Source organism: Brachyhypopomus gauderio, chromosome 6 (genome assembly GCF_052324685.1).
Source record: "Brachyhypopomus gauderio isolate BG-103 chromosome 6, BGAUD_0.2, whole genome shotgun sequence".
Taxonomy (NCBI): Eukaryota; Metazoa; Chordata; class Actinopteri; order Gymnotiformes; family Hypopomidae; genus Brachyhypopomus; species Brachyhypopomus gauderio.
Window position 1 is genome coordinate 31697044 of NC_135216.1, and position 27024 is coordinate 31724067.

The window sequence follows — 27024 nt, forward strand, 5'->3', positions numbered from 1 at the left end:
AGGTTATACTCATATAATGGAAATACATCTACTATTGCTCAGTAGAGAGATATATCACATTGCACGACCTACTTCTTTGTCTTACTTTGTCAGGCATGGATTGTCCTGTGAACAGTCACTATGAGCTGTGTGGCACAGACTGTGGGCACACCTGTGCCAGCAGCACTGATGCTGTGTGTGAGAGGACGTGTTCAGAGGGCTGTTTCTGTGATGAAGGCTTCATGAGGAGTGGAGGTCTCTGTGTATCAGTGGACCAGTGCGGCTGCCTCTACGATGGATTCTACTTTCATGTACGTTCTTATATTTTGCAATGAATGTTGTGCAGTTGAGGTACAATCATAAATTTATACTAAAAGATCATTTGTGTGCTTTGATAGATCTTTGATGGAACTAATTGCAGTGTCTTTTTCTTGCAGCTAGGTGAGCAGTTCTGGACTCCAGAATGTTCCCAGCACTGTGAGTGTTCTGCTACCAATGAGCTGAGCTGCGTCTCCACCTCCTGCTCTCCTTCTGAGGAGTGTGCAGTCAGGAATGGGCAGCGTGGTTGCTACAGTCAAATTTCCTCCACCCAAATGCCCACCACCATATCCACCACTACTATTAATGGTAAACTACAAACATTTCCACTGAGTAAATGTTTGATCCTTTGTAAATCATCCAAATCATTGCCTGCCCGTCTTTTGAAAATCCAATATTTGAAATGTGGAAACACATCTATAATGTGTTTTAAAAAAGCAATTCGGAGCAGACATTTGTTCAGCATTTCCATTTTTCTGAATATGACTACAAATTGCTATAAATAGCAATGGAAATATTTGACAAAAGATGGTAGTACAATTATATTCTCACATCTCAGCAACTAAAACAGTGAAAAATGCCCTTTTTATTTATCTGTTTGAAGTTTTCTTCTTTTCTGTGTTTTTGCAAAAGTGGACCCCTCCAAGAAGCTGTCACAGCCCAGTGCCACGTGCTCTGCTTCAGGGGACCCCCACTACACCTCTTTTGACGGGAGCACATTTGACTTCCAGGGCACTTGTCGATACATTCTGGCAACTGTATGCAATGATACTCAAGGACTACCATATTTCCATGTCTCAGCTAGAAATGAACCATGGAATAAACTCCCAGTTTCCATCACTGTTGACGTTTACGTCATTGTCTCAGGATACATGGTACACATGTCACGTAACATGCATGGTGCTGTCAAGGTAAGGAGGAAGTATAGGTAGTAGCTTGAACTATTGTACATTAAACAATAAAAAAAAAATTGCCAAAGGGAGACATTTTTTAAAAAGCAACTATTATGTGATGAAAGCCCTGTTATACTTCAAGGAATTTATTAAAGACAAGATTGACTTTTGTCTTCATCAGGTTGATAATGAGACCAGGAACCTTCCTGTCCTGCTCGACTCTGGCCGAGTGTCCATTTACTCCAGTGGAATGAACACTTTCATTACGACTGACTTTGGCCTTAGTGTGAGTTACGACGGCTCTTGGGTGGCACGGATCACTGTCCCAGGAAATTACAGTGGAACCACGTGTGGTCTGTGTGGTAACTACAACGGTCAGACGAGTGACGACTTCCTCACAAGCTCAGGTGCACTGGAGACTTCAGCTTCCCAGTTTGGAGCCAGCTGGAGAGTCGAGAATGACACAGTGTGCAGTGATGGGTGTGGAGACTCATGTTCATCATGCCCAGACCAAACTAGGGCACAAACTCAGTGTGAGATCATCAGGGACAGACAGGGTCCCTTCAGCTTCTGCCAAGCCTACGTGGACCCTCAAGCCTACTTCAATGACTGCGTATTTGATGTTTGCCTGTCTGGGTACAGTAACGATGTACTGTGCCGTTCCATCCAGACCTATGTCAGTGCCTGTCATTCTGCCAATGCAACGGTCTATCCCTGGAGACAGAACTCCACCTGCCGTAAGTCACTTGAAACAAACCCATTTCAAATGGTTTGTTGTCCTCACAGTATGGGAGAGGTTATACTCATATAATGGAAATACATCTACTATTGCTCAGTAGAGAGATATATCACATTGCACGACCTACTTCTTTGTCTTACTTTGTCAGGCATGGATTGTCCTGTGAACAGTCACTATGAGCTGTGTGGCACAGACTGTGGGCACACCTGTGCCAGCAGCACTGATGCTGTGTGTGAGAGGACGTGTTCAGAGGGCTGTTTCTGTGATGAAGGCTTCATGAGGAGTGGAGGTCTCTGTGTATCAGTGGACCAGTGCGGCTGCCTCTACGATGGATTCTACTTTCATGTACGTTCTTATATTTTGCAATGAATGTTGTGCAGTTGAGGTACAATCATAAATTTATACTAAAAGATCATTTGTGTGCTTTGATAGATCTTTGATGGAACTAATTGCAGTGTCTTTTTCTTGCAGCTAGGTGAGCAGTTCTGGACTCCAGAATGTTCCCAGCACTGTGAGTGTTCTGCTACCAATGAGCTGAGCTGCGTCTCCACCTCCTGCTCTCCTTCTGAGGAGTGTGCAGTCAGGAATGGGCAGCGTGGTTGCTACAGTCAAATTTCCTCCACCCAAATGCCCACCACCATATCCACCACTACTATTAATGGTAAACTACAAACATTTCCACTGAGTAAATGTTTGATCCTTTGTAAATCATCCAAATCATTGCCTGCCCGTCTTTTGAAAATCCAATATTTGAAATGTGGAAACACATCTATAATGTGTTTTAAAAAAGCAATTCGGAGCAGACATTTGTTCAGCATTTCCATTTTTCTGAATATGACTACAAATTGCTATAAATAGCAATGGAAATATTTGACAAAAGATGGTAGTACAATTATATTCTCACATCTCAGCAACTAAAACAGTGAAAAATGCCCTTTTTATTTATCTGTTTGAAGTTTTCTTCTTTTCTGTGTTTTTGCAAAAGTGGACCCCTCCAAGAAGCTGTCACAGCCCAGTGCCACGTGCTCTGCTTCAGGGGACCCCCACTACACCTCTTTTGACAGGAGCACATTTGACTTCCAGGGCACTTGTCGATACATTCTGGCAACTGTATGCAATGATACTCAAGGACTACCATATTTCCATGTCTCAGCTAGAAATGAACCATGGAATAAACTCCCAGTTTCCATCACTGTTGACGTTTACGTCATTGTCTCAGGATACATGGTACACATGTCACGTAACATGCATGGTGCTGTCAAGGTAAGGAGGAAGTATAGGTAGTAGCTTGAACTATTGTACCTTAAACAATAAAAAAAAAATTGCCAAAGGGAGACATTTTTTAAAAAGCAATTATTATGTGATGAAAGCCCTGTTATACTTCAAGGAATTTATTAAAGACAAGATCGACTTTTGTCTTCATCAGGTTGATAATGAGACCAGGAACCTTCCTGTCCTGCTCGACTCTGGCCGAGTGTCCATTTACTCCAGTGGAATGAACACTTTCATTACGACTGACTTTGGCCTTAGTGTGAGTTACGACGGCTCTTGGGTGGCACGGATCACTGTCCCAGGAAATTACAGTGGAACCACGTGTGGTCTGTGTGGTAACTACAACGGTCAGACGAGTGACGACTTCCTCACAAGCTCAGGTGCACTGGAGACTTCAGCTTCCCAGTTTGGAGCCAGCTGGAGAGTCGAGAATGACACAGTGTGCAGTGATGGGTGTGGAGACTCATGTTCATCATGCCCAGACAAAACTCGGGCACAAACTCAGTGTGAGATCATCAGGGACAGACAGGGTCCCTTCAGCTTCTGCCAAGCCTACGTGGACCCTCAAGCCTACTTCAATGACTGTGTATTTGATGTTTGCCTGTCTGGGTACAGTAACGATGTACTGTGCCGTTCCATCCAGACCTATGTCAGTGCCTGTCATTCTGCCAATGCAACGGTCTATCCCTGGAGACAGAACTCCACCTGCCGTAAGTCACTTGAAACAAACCCATTTCAAATGGTTAGTTGTCCTCACAGTATGGGAGAGATTATACTCATATAATGGAAATACATCTACTATTGCTCAGTAGAGAGATATATCACATTGCACGACCTACTTCTTTGTCTTACTTTGTCAGGCATGGATTGTCCTGTGAACAGTCACTATGAGCTGTGTGGCACAGACTGTGGGCACACCTGTGCCAGCAGCACTGATGCTGTGTGTGAGAGGACGTGTTCAGAGGGCTGTTTCTGTGATGAAGGCTTCATGAGGAGTGGAGGTCTCTGTGTATCAGTGGACCAGTGTGGCTGCCTCTATGATGGACTCTACTTTCATGTACGTTCTTATATTTTGCAATGAATGTTGTGCAGTTGAGGTACAATCATAAATTTATACTAAAAGATCATTTGTGTGCTTTGATAGATCTTTGATGGAACTAATTGCAGTGTCTTTTTCTTGCAGCTAGGTGAGCAGTTCTGGACTCCAGAATGTTCCCAGCACTGTGAGTGTTCTGCTACCAATGAGCTGAGCTGCGTCTCCACCTCCTGCTCTCCCTCTGAGGAGTGTGCAGTCAGGAATGGGCAGCGTGGTTGCTACAGCCAAATGTCCACCACCCAAATGCCCACCAGCACATCCACCATTACTATTAATGGTAAACTACAAACATTTCCACTGAGTAAATATTGAATATTGTCTTAGCAAGTTCTTGTTTTTTTTACTGGTTATTGGATTAACATTTTAATGTATTCCTCTTTATAGCACTGGTGGACCACTGTGAGGAGGTGAACTGCACTGAGGATGAGTGGTGTGGGGAGATGGAGGGTGTCCATGGTTGCTTCTGTAATCAGGATGACCCACGACCAAACCCAGAGACTTATGGTGAAAGCACATTTTAACACAATGATGTGGAAACATGCTCAAAGTATTTTCTTTGTCACCATTTGAAGAACATGACTTCTCACGCTCCATTACTTCACCTCCCCTCCCTGTTCCAGACGCTGTTGAAGTGTGTGATAGCAGCTCAGGCACCATGTCTCTGTCACGCTGTCAGCTCTTTGAAGCTGGTTTCTCTGTCCACACTTTACACCTGAGTGACCCCAGCTGCAGAGGAACAGTCCAGAATGGCAGACTGGTGTTCCATTTTGATAATGATGATCACATCTGTGGCACAAACCTAACGGTACATTAAACACTAGTTTAACTGACAATAAATAATAGTTTAATGGACCCTAATTAATACAACCAGTCAAAAAAAAATTTTTTAAAGGTCAGAGGTCATTAATGCAATAACCACTGAATCTAAGTTCATTTGTCATATATGTTGTGTAAAAAAATGTTGTGTATTTATTACATTTACGTTTTTCCTGACTAAATGTAACTTTTATCAATATCTGCAGGCAAATGGCACTCACTTCATCTACGAGAACTCTATCCAGATGACATTCAACTCAACAGAAAGCACCGTTAACAGACAGAACATGCTACAACTGCAATTCTCCTGTGTTTATGCACTCACTCAGACACTTACGATGGACCCATCATTCACCCCTCTACAGAGGTGAGGCACACAAGTGTTTAATCGAACCCTGACACTGTTGAACAGTGTTTAAGATTCATAAAATAAGCATAAACATGCGTGTGATGATGTAGTTGTATTGACAGAACAGTTATTACATTTCTATGGTTTCAGGATATCAAGTTTGCCAGTTACTAATTGATCTGTGGTTGTACTCTTCTACAGTACAATATACAAGAACCTTCCAGGTGTTTTGGGGATGTACCAGGTCAGGATGGTTCCCTATCAGGATCCTGGTTTCACCCTCCCTTACAACGGCAGTGCAGAAGTGAAGGTGGACCAGCGGGTCTATGTGGGAGTGTATGTCCAGGGGGTGGACAGTCGTCAGATTGCTACAATGATTGATTCATGTTGGGCCACCCCTGTGAATGATCGCAACTATGGTGTCCGCTGGGACCTCATCAGTAAACAGTATGGGACATTTACTTTATTATTTTTAATGTATTTATTCCAGTATTCTGAGTTTTGGATACATTCAGTTTGTGCTGCAGTTTCATGGTTGATTTATGAAGGCTTGATATGTGAAAGGACATGTTGTTAATGTCTTTTTATACAAGAAGTTTAAATGTGTTCGTTTTCCTAATTTTTTTTTAATAATAATTATTATTTTGTGGTGTATTACAGTTTTACTTGGTTGCTTTGGTGCATTTTGCAGATCTGAACTGAATTTCTCAACATTACTCCACATCATATACGTAACGTATTAACTGAGGACGGGATGACGCGAGTGCAGAAAAGGAAGATTTATTTAAATAAACTAGAATACTAAACACCAAGTACGGGGGCAACACGAAACTCAGGGAAACACAATGACTAGACACAATGACTAGACACAACTAAGTAGTCAGTACAATACACTAAACTAAACCAACAGGAATCAGATGAAATGATGAAATGTAGTGTAGAGTACATATAAAACAAACACAGTAGAAATTCGAACTAAGCAAAATAGACCACGTAAATCAAGGAGAGTAATGAGTACGAATGAACAACCTAACTGGCACAATGAATAACAAAACACAGTAAGTGACCATGTGGCTGAAGAACAAACACACCAGGGCACGAGTAGGCTATAAGGCAGGGGTGGGCAATTAATTTTTACAAGGGGCCACATGAGAAACCTGAATTGTGTCAGAGGGCCACACAAACAATAATGACGTCATCACAGTGGCTCCGCCCACCTCACGCAAACTTCCGCGAACGGCGGAGGCGTTTATATTTGCCGCATTCTGTGCAGTGTTCTCCGAAACGATGTGTGTTGGTATAAAGAAACACCCCTCAAAAACAGGGGAAGGAACATATTTACCTGACCGATTTTAATGTTGCTTTTTGTTTCAGATTTGAAAAGTGCTGGAATTTAGGCTAAATACTTGAAAATGTTTGAAATTGTAACTACTTCGTTTCACAACAAATAACCATCTGAATGAACAGTTTTCTTGTATTACATTAACAAATACGAGCCTCTTGTAATTCCAGGACGAAACATGAGAGAACGTGAAGACGTTAAGATTGAGCGTTTTGACAATAAACAACCATTAAATAATGTGATAAAAAAGCGAATTATTTCGGATCGTTTCGAATATATGTATAAATATTTAACTTAATTAAGTTTAACGCGCAGGGAAATATTGAAATGGACCTTAAAAGTGACATACAAGTGCTTTAATTCCACCTTATAAAGGTGTATGAACCATGTAAACATGACTTTGTTCATTGCGCTGAAGCGCGGCGCGCGGGCGAAGTTACAAAATTCGAGAGGTGCACGACCTTGCGAATCAACAGCGCGTGAGACCCTCCGCCACCGCAATTACATAATTTTTGCTGCGCGGACCCTCGCGCCGCGTCAAGTATAAACCTGGCTTAAACCTAGCTTTAAAGCACTTCTACGGCACTTTCAAGGTCCATTTCAATATTTCCCAGCTGACCCAGGTTCTCTCTAAGCTCAGTTTCTGGAACAGAAAACCTGAGCTTTCGTTAACTCTGAATTTACTTACCCGCTTTCTGGAATACCCCACTGTTCAGTTAGCTATTTGTTGTGAATCGAACTACAGTTACAATTTCAAGCATTTTCAAGTACTTTAGCCTAAATTCCAGCACTTTTCAAACCTGGAACACAATGCACAATTAAAATTCGTCACGTAAATTTTCCGCCGTTTGCGGAGGTTCGCACGAGGTGCAACATTCACTCCCGAAAGTATAAATTCAACCTTAACTTGTCGCTGATCACTTACAGTGTTTCTCGCACAGCTCACACACACATGCAGGTACATCCACACGGAATTAACACAAACGTAGCGCTTTCAAAATAAAAGCGTCACAGTTGTATTGCACGCACGACATAGATATTTGTTTCATTTATGATTGGCCTCCCGCGGGCCGGACAGGGACGCATAACGGGCCGGATGTGGCCCGCGGGCCGTGGGAGGCCCAGGTCTGCTATAAGGGAAACACACACAGACAAGTAGCAAGGGAAAGGAAGAAAGCTACGTGGGGAAATCCAAATATAATATGACAGGAACTCTGAGAACAAATACACAGGTTACAGAATGCACATGGAACTTAAGAGGAACTCGTAAGAGGAACAAGGAGTGAGAACTAAAGGGAAAACAAAAATACACAATAGCGAAATCACAGGAGAATACGTGGAATCAGGACACGGGAGGAAGAGAGCAGGGAATAGAGAGGACTTACGACCAGTGATGGCTAAGTTACCTTGAAAAAGTAATCAAATTACTGATTACTGATTACTCCTTTTAAAAGTAACTTAGTTACGTTACTGATTACTTGATTTTAAAAGTAACTACGTTAGATTACAAGTTACTTTAGTAGTTACATTCAGCAGCAAAATTAATTTTTCCAATACTCACTTTATTGCAAGTGCATTTTTAACAGTAACAATGTATTGAAGCAGGTTCGGTAACCAAGGCAGAAACTGCTTAATCCGCGTGCAGGCTCCGCCCCCCCCCCCCCCCCCCCCCCCCCCCCCCCAGTGTCACTTAAAGGGCTAAGACTCCTTGAGTGGCCAAGTGTCTGTCCGTTAGGGAATTCACCGTGAGGAGTAGTAGTCGCTACAGTATCTCCTGACATTACGTTTGTGTAGCTGCACGGTATTATTTGTACATTTAATTGTAAACGTAATACAATCTAACTGTTCAGTCAGACAGCTTGTGAAACGAAATACCATTACAATTTCAAGCATTTTAAAGTAGGCTACGTTAGTCAAAATTCCAGCACATTTCAAACGTGGAACACAAAGCAACATTAAAATTCATCAGGTAAATGTTCATTCCCCTGTTTTTGAGGGATGTTTCTTTATACTACCACATATCGTTACGGGAGGACACTGCAAAGAATGACTTGTAAAACGTGCTCGCGCTCTCACAGGGTCGAGCGCTACGGTCAGACGAAAAGTAGAACTGAGCCAAGAAGAAAGCAAAAATATATATTTTTACTAGGGAAAATAAAAATAGTAACGCACAGTTATTTGGATAAGTGACTTTAATCTGATTACTGGACTGGAAATAACGCGTTATATTACTCGTTACCGAAAAAAGTGGTAAGATTAGAGTAACGCGTTACTGACATCACTGCTTACGACAATCACCAACAAGGAAGCACGGGACTGGGGAAACTAAATACACTGAGATAAGGGAACATGAACAAGACACAGCTGGAGAACACTGAGGGCAGGGGCGTGGCAGACGGAGGGAACATGGAAACAGGGAAACAAGGCAGGACAGGGAGGAGGGCGGAGCTTGGAATGACAATATAGTCAATTGTGCACATCATGAAAGCAATTTCTCATTATGAACAAACACCAAACACTTGGCATAATCAAGCAAATGGTCTGAGGTTTCCTACATTATCAATTACTTTTGTCATGTCAATAACGGATCCTAATTGATATTTAAGGGAGGCATGTGAAGCTTTAGATCAACCAATAGTCAACCACGTCTCTACAATAGTATAGGTGCTATCTATCTAAAATAGGTGCATCTTACAGTACTAACCTTCAATTGGCAAGTATATACAGACAGATGACACTGCTAAGTGCCATAGATGTTTTTTGAGTACATCACAGCAGAAGCCTGCACAGGCAGGATAAGACATTACCAAAAATTATTTACACACTGCATTGCAAAAGATGATCCATTGTGATGTGGATGAGACTCTGTGGCCCAACAGACAATAATGTTGAGGAGGTGTAGAAAGATTGAAACTGGCATTCTTAATGTTATTTTGTTCTTAATTGGTTCATAAATCACTAAGATCATTATCAAACTTGATCATTATCAGGAAACACACCCAGAACATTAACATCATCTGCCAGTGAGCTATAAATGTTAGGACTGACCTAATGCTGGTTCAACTGTTTTGGTATAGTTATGTTTATTGGATAAAGTCTTATGTGTGTGTCTTTTAGTCCACCATTTTGTGTTAGTTTACAGATTTTAAGATGAAATATTCTCAATATTTTTCAGGTGTCCTAATCCAAAAGATAAAACAGTGCGAGTCCTTCAGAGCGGAGTCTCCACAACCGCCCGATTCTCCTTCGAGATGTTTGTCTTTAACAACGTGGCCTATAACAAGGTCTTCATTCACTGCTCCATTCACCTTTGCCTTCTGCAGAACAAAAACTGTGCAGCGGTGAGTTCTAATACCTCCTCACACCCAATCGCACAGCCCAAAGATAAAAACAGATTGGGTTAGCTAAAGGAAAGAATTAGCATTTTTGTAAAGCGAGGAAGGCAGGCACGACGAGGCATTGTGACACACACATACGTTTATTAACACACAAACTTTATGAGCGCAAACAGTGCACATTAACTCACATGAAACAGAATGAAGTCAATAGCTTCAAACACAAAACGTACATTGGCTTTTGACAAAGACGAGCACGGGACGTTGAGCGAGCGAAGATTAAATAGACAAACCACATAAACCCCAAGTGATCGCGAGACGAGCCACAGGTGAGACCGATTAATATGCTCACATACAACCACACCCAAGGAAATCCATACACAGACATACTACTTCTGGCTTTCAAGAGAGGCGATCGCACTTTATCTCTGCTCCTGCAATCCCTACTCACTGCTCAGCTCTTTTTAGATTCTCTGTCTCATCTTAGTATCCTGATGTTGCTCTTTGAATTTTAACAAGAAAATGGATTTGATCAGGTGGTCTCTCAACGCAATTGACACTATTTTCCCACGAGAAGTCATGGTGCGGGAGAACCTGCATGTCTGGACGGAACGTTCCCATCTGGATATGTGTTTGACTCATGGGGGACCTGTCATAATTTGTGTCTTGCGCATCTCTCCCTGTTCTAATTTGGAACTTTGATCGCTGGGTTTCTGCTGATTGGATCAGGCGTTGCCCTGGTGTATTGGAAAATTGATAGAGTGGGGTCAGTTATCGAACGCAAAAGTCCCCAACATGATTGATGCGGTGGTTAGAGCTGTCAGAACACAGACTGTGACTGTTGCAAAAAGCTTGGAGTCGATCGTGGATGGAATCAATGCTCTACGCGTGAAGTTGGATCAGTTGAGAGACCACTGACTTAAGAGGAGTTTGTGTGCTCAAATGCTCAAGGACGAGCTCCTTGCTAAATTCTTCATTCTTGATTATCTGCATTGGCGCCCAAACAAATTTCTCCCAGATGGTCGTCGTCTTGGTTACCAGCGCACTATGTTGCAGCGGCCGCTCTGGGTTCCCGGTGCTTTAACACTGGGCTCCAGGGAAACAACATTTCATCTTATACTTGTACAATATGACAAATACATTCTTTCTGACTTTCTGACATAACCAGACGTAGACGACATGAACACACGCCCAAAAGGAGGGGTCCGGAGCTGTTCCATGACAATTTGTTTCTATTTTAAGGAAATTCTCTAGATATAAGCCTTTCTAACACTGTGTTCTCCACATTGTACTTAAACTTTTGTGACATTTTCATGGCATTAACATCAAAATTAGTGTGTGTGTTTACATATGCTCAGAAATCATATAATCATTATAATCATATAATATAATCAAAATTCAGCATTTATCTGATTACTGGTCATGTAAGCAGCATAATGTGATTTCCTAGACATTCCTATTAAATGTAACCTGTATTATATATGACCATTCCTCACACAGCTTGCTCTCCACCCTGGAGTATACCCACCATTGATTTTTCAATCGTGTAGTCTGAGAGGAATCAAATTTGTAATATCAAATCTCCCAGCATTTGAGTAATCACAAATCACACATTGTGCAGAAACATGTCCTGTTCTTCCTAAAAAGTATTGTAAACATGTATGAAATGTTTGTAGGGGAGAGTGGGGTGATTTGTGCCAGGGGGGAAGTTGTGCCACCCCCTGTTTGTAGGGAACCAGAGAAGAAATTGGTTATGTGACCATTAATTTTTGAAAAAACATTCATTTTACTCATCCTGCAAAGAAGAGAGCCTCATTGCATAAGAGGAAAGCACTTTTAAGTTCAAAAAACTGTTTTTTGCCTTTCAAAGTAAAATTCCTATGATCAAGGATTTTTGATTGTTGTGTCCAAACAGTTATAGAGAAGTATGAAAACATTTTACACATGTTTTAGTACTTTGGTAAGCTACACTATGAGTCTATGCAGCTAGCATGATGTTAGCCCAAAACTACTGGATGATGCATTTTTTCCCAAATGGTGGGGTTGGGGTGATTTGTGCCATAGGGCCTGGGGTAAGTTGTGCCAGTGGCACAACTCACACCCACTTATGAATATTTTAAACATATTGTTTTTTTTGTAGTTGTACATTGTATTCTTATATTTAATCACTTAAACTATGTGACATTCTTAATTTTAGACCCAAAATAGAAATAGCAGGATGTCATTAAAGTAAAACATGGAGAAGAAAAAGATAGATGGAAAAGAAATAGGATATAAAAGAACTGGACTTATTTAAAGCGTATAGCTTCAACTTATGCAAATGTAAATGTAAACTGCAATGGATCAATAAGGGAAAAATTAAGATATATGCTAATTATGCTAAAAAAACGTAATATTTGCTACTGTTTTTGTTTCATTTTGAACTGAACTTTGTTCTGAAGTGTTAGGCCTTGTTTAAGAAAATTTATCTTTTGTGTGCTCATGTGGCACAATAGGCTTGTAGAAAATTAGCCTTTGATGTTGTAAAGTAACTTTAAATAAACCTTAAATTAGTAATTTTGTATTGAATTTGTCTAGCTTTTATATAGCATTCCAGTTCTTGAGATCAAAATATATTATTTTACTTCAGTAATCAATGGCACAATTTACCCCAATGTATTCTCTCCAATGGCACAACTTACCCCGCACTGGGGGCAAGTTGTGCCACAAGACCACTTTTTTTTCAAAAAGCTGTATTTCGTAAATACTATATTTCACATCCAAAGTGACTGATTCCAGGGATGCCCCACATCCTGAAATATATGTACATATTTTAGTTGGAAGCATTACTGTCATAGTCTCACTTTAAAGTCACTTTAAGTAAAAACTGGCACAACTCACCCCACTCTCCCTATTGTTTGTTCTATGAAAAAATACTGTTGGAAATTATATTGAATGGAGTATTTAGCATTTACATCTAGGATGCATTCACTATTGGATATGTCTGGATCTTGTGATTTCTTCACAGTGTTTTTTAAAGCATTTCTGTACTATCACTATCTATTTTGTAGCTCTGTCACCCTGGACACCACCACAGAGCTGCGAGGTCTGTGGACATCCATGACACCTCCTCCATCTCCATGGGGCCGTTCATCAGGACTGAGAGAAAAGCAGGTGATTCATCACACTCCATGTTTCAAACTTCTTTATCACAATTACTTAAGCAGCATAAGTTTTAACACATGAACTCCAGAACATAATAGGATCACTGATATTAATCTTGATTTAAAGTATTCTGGTTGAATATTCTGCATTAACACCGTTTTATTTTACAGGGATTTAGATTTCAGGATCAGAAATGTCTCCTGACTGCACGGGTCCTTCACAGGAGATATTAAGAATGATCTTTGTTTCTATAACTATAATCTCCTTATGTGGCACTAGGGTCACAATGAACGAACCTCAGTTTATTCTTTCAAATCTTTGATAATTCCCTTAAAAATCTTTATTTGACAATGAATTATTTTCCATAAATTTAGTAAATTAATGTTGGGGTTGCAAAATATGCACTGCACACTGATTGTTCAATAATCATCAAATGTTTGATTTCTGTTTTCAAATGTTTGGATACACAAATATCTATCACATTTATGTTTTAGGTAATTTAATCATTTTGAATAAATTCTGTTATGAGCATTAATAACATTGTTGGGTTTTATAATGTGTTATTGTTGCCTTTATTGTTCTGCTTGGTTTCTTACTGCACACATTAAATCTGTTACCGTATAATCGCTACATTAGAAACAGCAAGATAAGGTGATGTATTCAACATAAATATATATTGATTCAGCATTCAATTTAATATAATATTTAAACACATGGAAGTTAGACTCAAAGTCCAAAAACATGGAGGTTAAGTAAATTGGCAGTCCCTGACAAATTATCCCTGAGTGTGTGTCTGTGTCTCTCAGTTCAATAAAAAGTAGTGTCTGAGTGTGTCTGTGTGTCTTCATGTTTAATAAAAGCAGTGGTGCTCTGCCACTAGGGTCTGTCCTCTCTCCCCTTCCTGCACCCCATTCAGTCCCCCAGGGGGCTGTGGATCCCGGTAGAGAGTACGCTGAGCGCAATTGGCTGCCGCTTCTCGCCGGTGTGTGTGTGATTGGTTGTCTGTGAGTTGTACCTGTTAAAATTGTAAAGCGCCTTGGGTATTCTGAAAGGCACTATATAAATCGAACATTCATTCATTCAAATTGCTCATTAGTTCATGTAGCTATATAGAGGTTCATGGAACACCTATAAACATCTATATGCATGTTCCTGAATAGCCACATGTATGTGGTTTCCTCCAACATTTACCAGCAGCAACATATGCAGCACAGTGCACGTATACGTCACACACCCCCTAGCACTAGGCCACTACCACGCTCACAATCACCTGATTACTAACACCTGTGCATGGTTGGTGTGCTCCCTTTATGTTCCCACAGGTCATGCAGTCCAGTGCTGCACATTCCTGAGGACTACGCGCCTTCTACGTGAGCTACACGCTACTGTTCTATAGTGAACCGTTTGTAGTTATTGTTTTCTGCTCTTCGTGAGTCTGCTTGTGTTTTGTTATCGCCTGTGCAAGTCATGGAGAATAACAGACATGTGAACAAGTCACTAAGTTGCAAGTAACAAGTAAGTCTCAAGTCTTCACAATCAAGTCTCGAGTCAAGTCCCAAGTCAATACAATCAAGTCTCGAGTCAAGTCCCAAGTCTTAAACTTCAAGTCCTAGTCAAGTCACCAGATGTAATTTCAATATTTAACACAATTGATGCAGTTTATTAGTAGTATATTAAGTTAGTCAGACTAACTAACGTTAGGCATTTGAGTGTTTCGGTTCGCTTGAGTGAGACTTCGTCGCAATTGACGTCCGTCCGTCAGTCCCCCCACCCCGCTTTCAAATTATCGTTGGTGCGGACCGCTCACACAAGTCAAGTTGCTCATGTGGACCCTTGTAAAAGTTTAATTCCGACCCCTGAGTTATCACATCCCAGCTAGCTAGCTAACCGTTATAGCATTATGTTAAATATACATAGCAGAGACTTACTTTTGTTTGTGCAGCCTCAAATGTCGAACAAAGTTTGAAGTGGTTGCATCTCCATCTCTTATCCTGACTCCACATGTCTTGCATGTCACAGTTCTTCTTTTATTCACAACAGCATAATCTTTATAATTGAACCGGATAATTTTTGGGAGCATGTTGCTTGTCATCTTCGCACAAATTCAACGCTGCTGCCCCCTCCAGCAGCAAAATGATCCAGTTATGTGATTCTTCGAACCGGTTTGTCCCGGTTTTTCGTATTTTTAATATTTGGTCCCGGCAAAAAAACTAGGTTAGTTCAAACCACGATTCAGACTGTTTCTGCACACTTTAAATCTGTTTTTTTTCTCGCTGTGCCCATTTTAACCCCCTCCGGTAACATTTTACGTTTACGTTCGCCACCCCGCGCTCAACAACTTACGTTCGCCGCCACAAAAGCTAACTTTTCTCTTTTTTGAAATACGTAATCTGAAGTGCAACTGCTTTGCCAATGGCCTTTGAATGGCTGCTGCTAATGAATGTGGGATATACATTTATTAATGTGAACTCGTGCCTGTCACGTTGAGGACCCCGGCCCCTCCCTTTGGGCGTGTGTTTACGTCGTCTACGTAAACTTGTGCTGATTCGTCTCACCTGTGGCTCATCTCGTAATCACGTGGGACTTATGTGGTTTGTCTACTTAATGTGCGTTCGCGCAGTGTCCTGTGCTCGTCGTTGTCTGAGTCTACACGTTGTGAGTACATTTATGTTCTATGTGCGATATCAGCACTATCCGTGTGTCAATAAATACGTGATGTTAGGAGAAAAAGCAAGGAGTCCTGTCTCGTCCTTCGCTTCGCCCGAACGTCACAGTGCCTGTTATTTGTTATGCAACCAATGAATGAAATTCAGTGACATGATAAGAATTCCAACATTAATGATGCTAGTCAAAAAGCTATTTATTTAAAGATTACCTGTGAAACACATTTGATTAAATCCCCACTTGGAAAAATAGCAATTAAAAAATATTTTCAAAATTACAGCAAAAAAAGTAGTTAAGGCAACCAAAGTACTTTTTTAAACATAATGATGATCATTCTATTCATTCATCATTCATTCCATTGAACTCCCACCATTAAATCATTAAACATCACTTTCAAAATAAAAGTCGTATTTACCCGAATGTCTTGAAACAATGCTACAATGCACATTCAATAAAATAAAATTTTTAAAATAGAAATTAAAGAACCAAAGAATCAGCATGAATAACCAAGTGTGGTCTTGTTAGTGTGATGGTTCACCTCCGTGTCCCTCAGTCCAGATGAACGGCCCCACGGAGATGGAGGAGGTGTCATGGATGTCCACAGATCTTGCAGCTCTAAGTTGGGGTCCAGGGTGACAGTGCTACAAAGAATACAACAAAGTTGTTTTAATGAGCATTCAACTCTAACTACTCATATATGAGAAGACACTGGAGGGAAAGCTGTCTAGAGATCAACTTATTCTGTAAGAAAATAAATATGTATGCTCAGTACTGATGTCATAATGTTCCATTTTTTAATTATACCCTTTCTGTACCCTTTAATCTTCTACCCTGTCATATTGTATGGCACTTGTATGGCACTGGAGGAAATCGGGTGCAGGGCAGGGCAAGCTGTACAACAAAAGAGCACTACTGATCACTACTGAGCACTACTGATCAATACTGATCCCTACTGATCACTGGGCATTCGTAACTTCACTAGGCCAAATTAGGATAACCATTTCAGCTATCATCCATGTTTTTGATTGCTTACTTGTTTTATTAACATGAGGTCACTCATGTAGACAGGTGAGGAGAACATGAAACCTTCACCGAAATAGGGACATAAACCCAAGACACTAGTGCTGAGAGGCAAACGTGTCAACCACCAAGCCACTGTTACCACTTTCATTGAAGTGAATCATTGATAGTTACACTTTTGATGACCACTATGTAATGTTCATAACCATGGTACAATGTGTCAACGTTTACTCAAGCAGATGTATATTTGGTTTGGAGACAGAATCTTTCAGAACTTACTGCTTCACAGTTTTTGCTCTGCAGAAGGCAAAGGTGAATGGAGCAGTGAAGAAAGACCTTGGGGTAACCGTCAAAGGCAAACATCTTGAAGGAGAAGTGAGTGGTTGTGGAGACACCACTCTGTAGAACTTCCACTGAGTTATCACTTACATTGGGACATCTGAAAATATTGGGCATAATTTGCTTAAAATCAATACATTTGCATTTAACTAAGAACACGTATAGAGACAGGACTTTATCCAATTGAACAGAATCTTTAAAGCATATTCTGTCTATATATCTATTCTAGTATTCTGTCAGTCACATTTCTGTTTTAATTTGCCTGTTGTCAAAAGTGGTTACATTTTTATTTAATTCTATATTTACAGATTGAGAAAATCTCTTACTTTTTTATGATGAGGTCCCAGCGGACAGTATAGTCAGGGTCATTCTCAGGGGTGGCCCAACATGAATCAATCACTGTAGCAATCTGACGACTATCCACACCCTGGACAAACACTGACACATAGACCCGCTGGTCCACCTCTACATATGCACTGCCATTGTAAGGATGGGAGAAACCAGGATCCTGATAGGGAATCATCCTGACCTGGTACATCGCTACACCACCTGGAAGGGTCTTGAGTATCATGCTATGGAAATGTATAATTATTAATAATGGTCAGCAATATATTGACAAGTGATGCCATCCTATGCTACTGCATTGCTATAAATACAACTTGGTTTTAGAAGGCTTAAAGTGTTTACGTTTGTGGTATTTCAGTGGATATTCACAAGAGACCCCACACAGTGGTCCAGCTCACCTCTGCAGAGGGTTGAGTTCTGTTGCCATGGTGAGGGTTTGAGTGAGTGTGTAGATGCAGGAGAAAGGCAGTGAGAGGTTTTTATGTTTAATTATGGGGGTTCTTGTGTCGACTCCACCCTGGATTGTGTTCTCATAGATGACGTGGGTGCCATTGGCCTGTGAGGAAGTTAGCATGAGGAACACTTATAATAACACCATATTTAAATTAATTGGTTCCGAAGCTTTTACATTAGCATATTCTGACTGTATGACAAGAAGGTTAAGTTTAGCTGAAATTTAATCTGATAGCATGGAGACCATGCCTTTATGTACCATGAGGTTTGTGCCACAGATCAAATCTCTCTGTTATTCTATAACTCTATATGATGTTCAAAGTGTTTCTGAAACAGCATAACTAGTGTTTAATGTACCGTGAGGTTTGTGCCACAGATGTGATCATCATTATCAAAATGGAACACCAGTCTGCCATTCTGGACTGTTCCTCTGCAGCTGGGGTCACTCAGGTGTAAAGTGTGGACAGAGAAACCAGCTTCAAAGAGCTGACAGCGTGACAGAGACATGGTTCCGGAGCTGCCATCACACACTTCAACAGCGTCTGGAACAGAGAGGGGAGGTGAAGGGATAGTCCAACAACAGTTCTTAGGGAAGACTCCTAACGCTACATTCGCCTACCTCTGAAACTTGCAAGAAATTGTAAGTCTGTCTGCATGAGCATCTGCCAAATGCATAACATGTAATGTAATTTTGCTCAAATGGTCTCGAAGAAAATACTTGAAGAAAAATGAAGAGTATGTTTCCATACTAGCTAAAATGTACTTTTACCATAAGACTCTGGGTGGGGTCTAGAATGATTCGCATTACAGAAGCAGCCATAGACACGATCTGTCACTCCACACCACTCATCCTCAGTGCAGTGCAGCTCCTCACAGGGGTCCATCGTTGCTATAAAGACAAAAAAATAGAGTACATTTAACATATCCAAATTACAGCGGAGAAAGAAGACCTTGGAAGACATAAAAGACACATTAAATAAGCTTCTTCATTTTCCCACAAAACACATATATCCTGATGTATATTTAATTCACATTGGTAATAAAGAGGAAGCTAAAATAGATCTAGACTAGTTTTGCTGACTCATGGCAAGAAATGCCAGAGTGAATGAGGGCATAATCTGGGAAAGAGACTGTTTGGCATAGGTAACACTCAGCTATTTTAATTTTATTAATTATTATTTTTTAAATAATATAAATATAATATATATAATAATATATTTTTTTATCATATTAATTTGATAAACCTAGAAGTGAATTGTGTGTTTTATATATAAAGGGATTCAGAAATACAGTATCTGGAACCATTTCATATAACAGGAATTGAAAATGTGAGTTGGTTACCATTAGTAGTTTTCTGTATAAATGCAGTTGTTTTTGGAATAGTACTAATTAGTCTTGGATTGGTAGTGGTTGCCAGATTGGCACTTCTTGAGGTGGTAGTTCTTGTTTATGTAGTGGTAGTTTGCTTTCCTGGAGTATTACCTGTTCTTGGACTAACTGTTGTTCTTTGTGGAGTGATGATTGTTGTTCTTGTACTGATAGTTGTTCCTGGAGTGGTACTTGTTCTTGGAGTGGCAGTTGTTCCTGGAGTGCCAGTTGTTCTTGGAGTGGCAGTTGTTCTTGGGGTGGCAGTTGTTCTTGGGGTGGCAGTTGTTCCTGGAGTGGTAGTTGTTCCTGGAGTCATAGTTGTTCTTGGAGTGGTAGTTGTGCTTAGAGTGATACTTGTTCCTGGAATGGTACTTGTTCTTGGAGTGGCAGTTGTTCCTGAAGTGGCAGTTGTTCCTGGAGTGGAAGTTGTTCTTGGAGTGGCAGTTGTTCCTGGAGTGGCAGTTATTCTTGAAGTGGCAGTTGTTCCTGGAGTGGAAGTTGTTCTTGGAGTGGCAGTTGTTCCTGGAGTGGCAGTTATTCTTGGAGTGGCAGTTATTCTTGGAGTGGCAGTTGTTCCTGGAGTGGCAGTTATTCTTGGAGGGGAAGTTATTCTTGGAGGGGAAGTTGTTCTTGGAGTGGCAGTTGTTCCTGGAGTGGCAGTTGTTCCTGGAGTGGCAGTTGTTCCTGGAGTGGCAGTTGTTCCTGGAGTGGCAGTTGTTCTTGGAGTGGCAGTTGATCCTGGAGTCATAGTTGTTCTTGGAGTGGTAGTTGTGCTTAGAGAGGTACTTGTTCTTGGGGTAGCAGTTGTTCCTGGAGTCATAGTTGTTCTTGGAGTGGTAGTTGATCTTGGAGTGGTAGTTGTTCCTAGAGTGGCTGTCATTCTTTCTGTGTGGGTCATTGTTGTTCTTGGATTGGTATTTATCTTTGGGGTGGTACTTATTGTTCTTGGAGTGGACGTTGCTGCCAGATTCGCACTTCTTGAAGTGGTAGTTCTTGTTTCTGGAATGGTAGTTTGTTTTTCTGAAGTTGTACTTAAATCTTAAAAGTTTTTACATATAAGGTGAAATGTCAGCCTACCATTTGTAATAGCTATACAAGCTAGCTAAACATATCTTTTGCATAGCAAGACCAATCGGATCAGAGCTTTCAAATATACATGCTGTAGAATTGAGACTTTTATGGAACTACTATGTGAGTCAGAATCTGAAGCAAAAGGGCAACGTTGCCATGTACGTACTGATATAGCAACATTTGTCAGCTTTTCAAACATATCTCAGCAAATTTAACATTATAGCTAGAATAAAAACCTAAGACGGATTCCCAAATAAAATTTTGGACAGGTGTAGTAGTATGAAAGACTTACGGCAAGACAGGTCAGAGCGCCAGTCTGAGATATGGACCTGCACCAAGGTACAAGCAGCCTCATAGGCCCCCACAGCTGAACACAGCATGTCATTGGTTGATGGGTAGGCACACAGGTCATACACACAGGAAGTGAAGTAAGGGGCAGGGTTGACATGGCCATGGCAGAGGTGGAAGGGTCCAGTGGTGTTAGTGATGATGCTGCAGCGGTCAGAGTACCTCACTCTGAGAAGACATGGACGAGGATCTGGAAGGTCATTAGCACCACATCTAGAAAATTTGAGATCACTTTCAAGTTGGATGGATGCAGATGGATACTAGATGACATGCAAAATTAGGCCGTTATTGTGAGCTCAGAAAACATTCCTATCTTTTTATTATTATACTATTGTATTATTTCACAGTAGAGTTATTTCAAGGAGAAATAGATACCCTGGGCTGCTGGAGTTTGATTTCCAGCTGTTTCCAAAAACAGTGTCGTTGGAGGCCAGAGCTCCACTGGGCAAAGTCTTGTCATCCGATGGGTCTCCATTATTGTTTCCACACATTCCACACACAGATCCATGGAAACTTGGGCCCAGTCTCACTGAAAGTGTAGAACTACCATCAAAGTAGACCAGGAGCTCACTTGATGCATTCACAACCACAAGATTTTGCTCCTGGTGAACTTCAGCAAGGGGGCTTATTTGAAAAGCAGGTGAGTCCACAACTTTCCCATCAACCTGGATAAAGACATAGAGAAGTAGAAGATCCATATGTATATGAGAAAATATGTAAGTGTCTCACAAGCCAAGTTATGCAGTTTAGAATATTTACCTTCACTCCCCCATTTTGGCCAATGGAGATCTGTGTGTGCCGAGCTCCTTGATATAGCCACACATCCACGACAGACACAGAGGACGTGGCCACATCCTCACGGTGAATGTTGGTGGTCACCACACGGAATCCCAGCTCATTATTCCCCACAAACCCACAGGTCTGAGAAATCTCATAAGAACAAGTACCCTGGAGACATTTTTATAAAAGACTGTATTAGATACCATGGAGAATCCAACATTTTAGATGATTACCCAGTTACAACACCCGTACGTGTATGTGAAACCACGACTGGCTGATTACCCAGTTACACCACCAGTATGTGCATGTGACACCATGACTGGCTGAAAATGTTATTCCATTTCACCATATTCACTCTATTATTACTTTACCAAAACATTTAACACGTTATCAAACATTGTGATAGACCAAAGGATGTTTTACTCTGAGTACTATCCCTTATTATTATTATTGAAAGTTTTGATGAAAGCAAATAGAAAGTTCAGCATTTGTCCTTTTAAAATAAGTGTACTTGTGGATCCAGATGACCCACCAATTTAGAAGTGGGTCATAAAACAAATACAGATAAGTGCAGCACTTCAAGAGTAAACACTGCAATAACTTATGTAGCAGAGACAGCCAAAGTCATTGCACTATCACACCCAGAGTCTCTATCTTGGTGTGACAGCTCATATTATAGATGATGAATGGAAGATCCAGTCATTTGCTTTGAGCATGCAGAAGACCACTTCTAGGCACTATGGAGATGCATGTGGCAGAGGCCTGGGAAATTAAAGAAAAAGTCTACCATCTAAAATGATATTAAAAAACATCTTCTGATTTACTTCAGGTCTTCTTATTCTTCCAATAGCCTGAGCAAAACTCCCAAAATTTAACATTTTTGGTCAGAATTTCCAGTGTGTTTGCTCTGTTTTCTGCACTCATGTAGGAGTGCTCAGATGTGTTCCTGTGGGGGATGCAGGATCTGGTGTTCTTCCTAAAACCATGAGGGGCAACAAATGGTGGTTTACCTCAAGAGGTTCCCAGAGCAATGGGATAAAACTGACCATTTGTATTTTAGTTATGTCAGTATGTTTGTGTGGCATGTTTAGTCTCATTTTGCAGCTTGTTGTGTACTGGGTAAAGGTTATGCTAACAGGATAAGAGTTCCATCACTCCCTGATACCTTTTGCAACAGTTAAGTGGTTAGCTGAGGGTGAAGTCCCTAGCAAACCAAGTACTTCACCCCAAAGGGGACAGTCCTGTATGGAATGCACACTGTATGCAAATGTACTCTGATGTCTTTACCAGCAACCTGATTCCCATTGGTTAACCTGGTTTTTGTGACTACTGTCCCTTTGAGATGCTGGGGGGATATAAAAAGAGAAGTTTGTGGGTGCAGGAGCTCTTCTTTCATCTGGGCTCTCTTCTTTCATCTGGGCTCTCTTCTTTCATCTGGGCTCTCTTCTTTCATCTGGGCTCTTCTTTTCATCTGGGCTCTCTTTTTTGCTTCCTTTGGGGTCCTTCTCCGTGAGGCAGCCTGCACCGGTTGGTATCTCTGTTTCCATTAGGTATTATTGTTACTTTAATCTAGTATGGTTGGTATTGTTTTATATTTTGTTGGTTATTGAATAAATCTGGTTAATTGTGTAGCCACGGTCTTCCTTGATTATAGCTATACTGGGCCAGATGAGCTCATTATTAGTATCAGTTAAAAGGTAAATCAATGCTAATGCCAATTCCCTCTAAAGTATCCCATCTGCTACGCATGTTTAATAAACCTCTGACAAAGCAGGCTATTGTTTATAGCAAGGTACTTTATAAAGTAGGTTAGGTATATTCTATAACCTGTACTGATCTATTCAAGAAGTGAGTTCTTTTAGATTCTTACCAACTATAATTTGGAGTCAGATATTTAAGTTTTATGCACGTCAATCCTTCTTCTGCACCTATTTCCGTCCTTGGTTGTAGGCAAGCAGGTAGGTTAGTTATATCTCATAACTATAACCCCTACACTCATCTATTGGTCTGTGTAGTAGACTGGTGGAAAAATAAACAAGATGTTGAAGTTTATGCTTATGTTCATTGATTCATTCATCATTGAAACGTTGAATTCATCATCTGTCATGTATTAAGTTGTGTCACTCATCAAATGTAATCATTTTCATGTTGTAATGCGTAGGGTGCTGTTGAGCGAGGAGGCGGACACAAATGCTGAGGAGAGCGAGATTTAGTAAGGGGAATTCCGTAATCGTAGTCAACAGGGCATGCAGGAGTCGTAACGCGAGAGCCATCAAGGTGGGACAAATACAGAGGCATAACAGAACAGAACTAACGAAACAGAAGAGGGTTACACAGAACAAAGAGCAAACAGCGGAGAATGCAATTACCACAAAGGCTATGAAGGCAGAACACAGATCTACGAAACACCAAACCACAATAACCAACAAGGGACTAGGGAAAACACAGGGATATAAGTACACAGTAGGCCTGTGTTGAAAAAATCAATTTTCCGATTCAGAATCGATTCGCATATGATGATCTGATTATCGATTCGTACGTCCAAAGATCGATTTTTTAGTGAACTTTTACCCCCGCCTCGTCACTGAATTCACGCAGGCGTGCTCGGTCTAATTAACTGTAAAACGACTTGGCGTCGGACAGTGCCGGTAACGATGATAGTCAAATCGGAAATGTAAAAACAGAAGGACAGTTTATCCAGTGTCAGTGACTATTTACAGTTAGTCCGTGTCACTGACCGTTTACCCAGTGTTTTTACAGTTTAAAAAAAGTTTAAAATGTTCTTGTAACGTTGGGCGCAAGGCGATGGACGAGACATCTTTTTTTGCACTTTCCAAATCGTTACGTTTATTACATTTTTTAGATTAGATTAGATTAGATTCAACTTTATTGTCATTATGCAGAGTACAAGTACAGAGCCAATGAAATGCAGTTAGCATCCAACCAGAAGTGCAAAGGGAAAACAGTGTTATATACATAAAGTGCAGAGTAAGCGCAGCATGGATGCTGTAGATACAATATATGTGGCAATCAGGGACGGACTGGCCATCGGGCATACCGGGCATTTTCCCGGTGGGCCGACGTGCTATTTGGGCCGACAGTCCTGACACTTTTTTATCTATTTATATATTGGTCTGACCGGCCCATAAAACAAGTAATCAGTGGGCCCATTCAGATGGAGGCTGGCTGATTGACACTTGTCTGGCGAATCACATTAACACACCTTTCGCGATGCTCCTGCTGCCTGCATAATGCATTTGGCAAAAAAAAGTCAGCGCGAGAGTTTACCGGTCCTTAAACACGCTGGTATGCAGCCCATTGGTTATTTTCTTTACTGACACAGAGCTGTACCAATCATATCATCAAACACCCCCTCCTCCATGCGCCGGTGCGTAGTGCAATCTAACGTTGATTAACATAACGTATGTGAGTATCTGAGATGGAGAAAAGCGCAAAGGAGGTGCAGAGAAACTACGACAAAAAAGAAGCTTGAACTTCAAGTAAACGCTGCCAAATGTATAAAAATTACTCAAATGTTTGCCACAGCAGGGCCTTCATCAGCTCCCGTGGCCGATGACAGTGGTGGCGGTGGCCAGTGGACAGAAACATGTACTGAACGTGCGGTAAGCCTGACTCCTTTCAGAGCAGCTATAAAATGAGTAGGGTTAAGCAACCAAACCCTTTGCCAAATCTGATAAATTGATAAAACATCAATAAAATCATTTTGGCTAATGTTCTATGGCCGAGTTAGTTTGTATTGTAAATGCAAAAGGTAAAATAAGTGAATAACGTCCTTACCTCTATTATAAGACTTTGTGTACACTGACTGTATGAGAAAATAAGCCTATTTTAGTACTTTTATGTCTTCCATTCTGAACTAAATAGTCTTAAATGTGAGAACACTTTTAAAACCTCCATTCACCAACAAAAACAGTACTAAGTCACTCAGCAGGCAGCATTCTATTTTCATTATTATACTATTAATATTTGTGGGGTGAGTAGTAGGCTAGGCTAAGGCTATGCTTGGTAGGAAGGGGAAATGTTTGGTAGCTTTTATGGAGGTGTTTAGGGACAATGTACAGAAATTAAAGGAAATTACACTTTTTAAAATGGTAAATTTGTTTATTGCCTGTGCCATATGCCAATGCTGCTGTGTGCCTCTTCACAAATCTTCATAAATCCAGTATTTCTAGGTGTATTTTTAAAGCCACCATTCAATTAAACAGTTGAATTTTTTTCTGATTTTGTCATTAGGCCATTGATTGTTTAACTTGTAAGCCTAGGTTTAGCTACTTTTTCGCCTGGATGTGTTTGGGGGCATTTAGCCTAGCTGGCTAAAGAAAATGTAGGCTCTAATTAAAGAAAATCTTATTTTTTACAATGACAATTTTTTTTTGCCAGTATTATGCCAATGCAGCTGTGTGTCTGTTTTTCTGATAAAACAACAATAATTAATTCCTTATGTTGAGATAAAAAAAAAAACATACATTCATTCTTTTGACTGGGTAAGTTCACAATTTATTGAGTACTACTCTTGGAAGAGTTAGCATCTGATCCTTTATTTTTCATCTCTATTCTTTCTTTCTCTTGTCTTCCTCCCTGAAACACATAGGCACACCCAGTTGGATGAATGCTGCATTCATTACTGTGATGGAGTGGTTCAATATGCATTTTCATACTGTTAATAAACAAAACTTTTTGAAAGTATTTAATGATTTAAAAATTATTTAATTTCACTCTCACTAATTCCTGTAAACTCATAGCATGGCTTAGGGTACATGGTTTTAAAGAGTGTAAACTGTTGGTATACACATTCAAAAAACTGAAAAGTGTGAAAAGCGTTATCGAGTGTGAGTGGGCCGGTCTGGTCCAAAAATGCCAGGGCCGATTTTTTGTCCCAGTCCGCCCCTGGTGGCAATATGTATGTATATATATATATATATATATATATATATATATATATATATATATATATATATATATATATATATATGTGATGAGATAAATATAGTGTGTACACAGTACAACATATAGTGTAATATAATATATGATATTCGGGGGGGGGGGGGGGGGGGGGGTATAAAAGAGAATGTAAATGAGTGTAGGAGTATTTGCAGTATGCCCGGTAAATTAAATTAGTGCAAAAGAAAGTTCAGTGTGTAAAGTACATAGAGTGCAGGTGCAGTTAAGTCTCTATGAGGAATTCAGCAGTATCACAGCTTCAAGGAAGAAGCTCTTCCTGAATCTGCTGGTGCGTGTACGGAGGCTCCTGTAGCGCCTACCGGATGGGAGGAGTGTGAAAAGATTGTGATTGGGGTGAGAAGTGTCCTTTATAATGTTACCAGCCCTGCTC

General features: G+C 40.6%; 2 protein-coding genes across 3 annotated transcripts in view; one reads left to right on the forward strand and one right to left on the reverse strand.

Annotated features, from left to right (window-relative positions):
- LOC143517688 (IgGFc-binding protein-like) overlaps nt 1-14112 on the forward strand; it is a 34059-nt gene extending 19947 nt beyond the window's left edge. Inside the window, 17 exon segments of the mRNA XM_077010430.1 lie at nt 94-290; nt 417-606; nt 931-1208; nt 1372-1927; nt 2078-2274; nt 2401-2590; nt 2915-3192; nt 3356-3911; nt 4062-4258; nt 4385-4574; nt 4682-4801; nt 4918-5102; nt 5320-5480; nt 5664-5909; nt 9980-10145; nt 13190-13292; nt 13454-14112. Coding sequence (XP_076866545.1) covers nt 94-290; nt 417-606; nt 931-1208; nt 1372-1927; nt 2078-2274; nt 2401-2590; nt 2915-3192; nt 3356-3911; nt 4062-4258; nt 4385-4574; nt 4682-4801; nt 4918-5102; nt 5320-5480; nt 5664-5909; nt 9980-10145; nt 13190-13292; nt 13454-13461 — 3818 coding nt within the window. The 3' untranslated portion in view covers nt 13462-14112.
- Nucleotides 14113-14248: 136 nt separating this feature from the next.
- Nucleotides 14249-27024, reverse strand: part of LOC143517690 (alpha-tectorin-like) — a 36027-nt gene continuing 23251 nt past the window's right edge. For both annotated transcript variants that reach the window (XM_077010435.1, XM_077010436.1), the window contains exons 17-26: nt 21651-21839; nt 21267-21556; nt 20836-21104; nt 19587-20471; nt 18874-18993; nt 18462-18646; nt 18050-18207; nt 17633-17878; nt 17247-17406; nt 14249-16588 (exon numbers count right to left, since the gene is read on the reverse strand). In XM_077010435.1, the coding sequence (XP_076866550.1) occupies nt 16469-16588; nt 17247-17406; nt 17633-17878; nt 18050-18207; nt 18462-18646; nt 18874-18993; nt 19587-20471; nt 20836-21104; nt 21267-21556; nt 21651-21839 (2622 nt within the window). In that variant the 3' untranslated portion in view covers nt 14249-16468. The remainder of the gene's footprint in view (nt 16589-17246; nt 17407-17632; nt 17879-18049; nt 18208-18461; nt 18647-18873; nt 18994-19586; nt 20472-20835; nt 21105-21266; nt 21557-21650; nt 21840-27024) is intronic.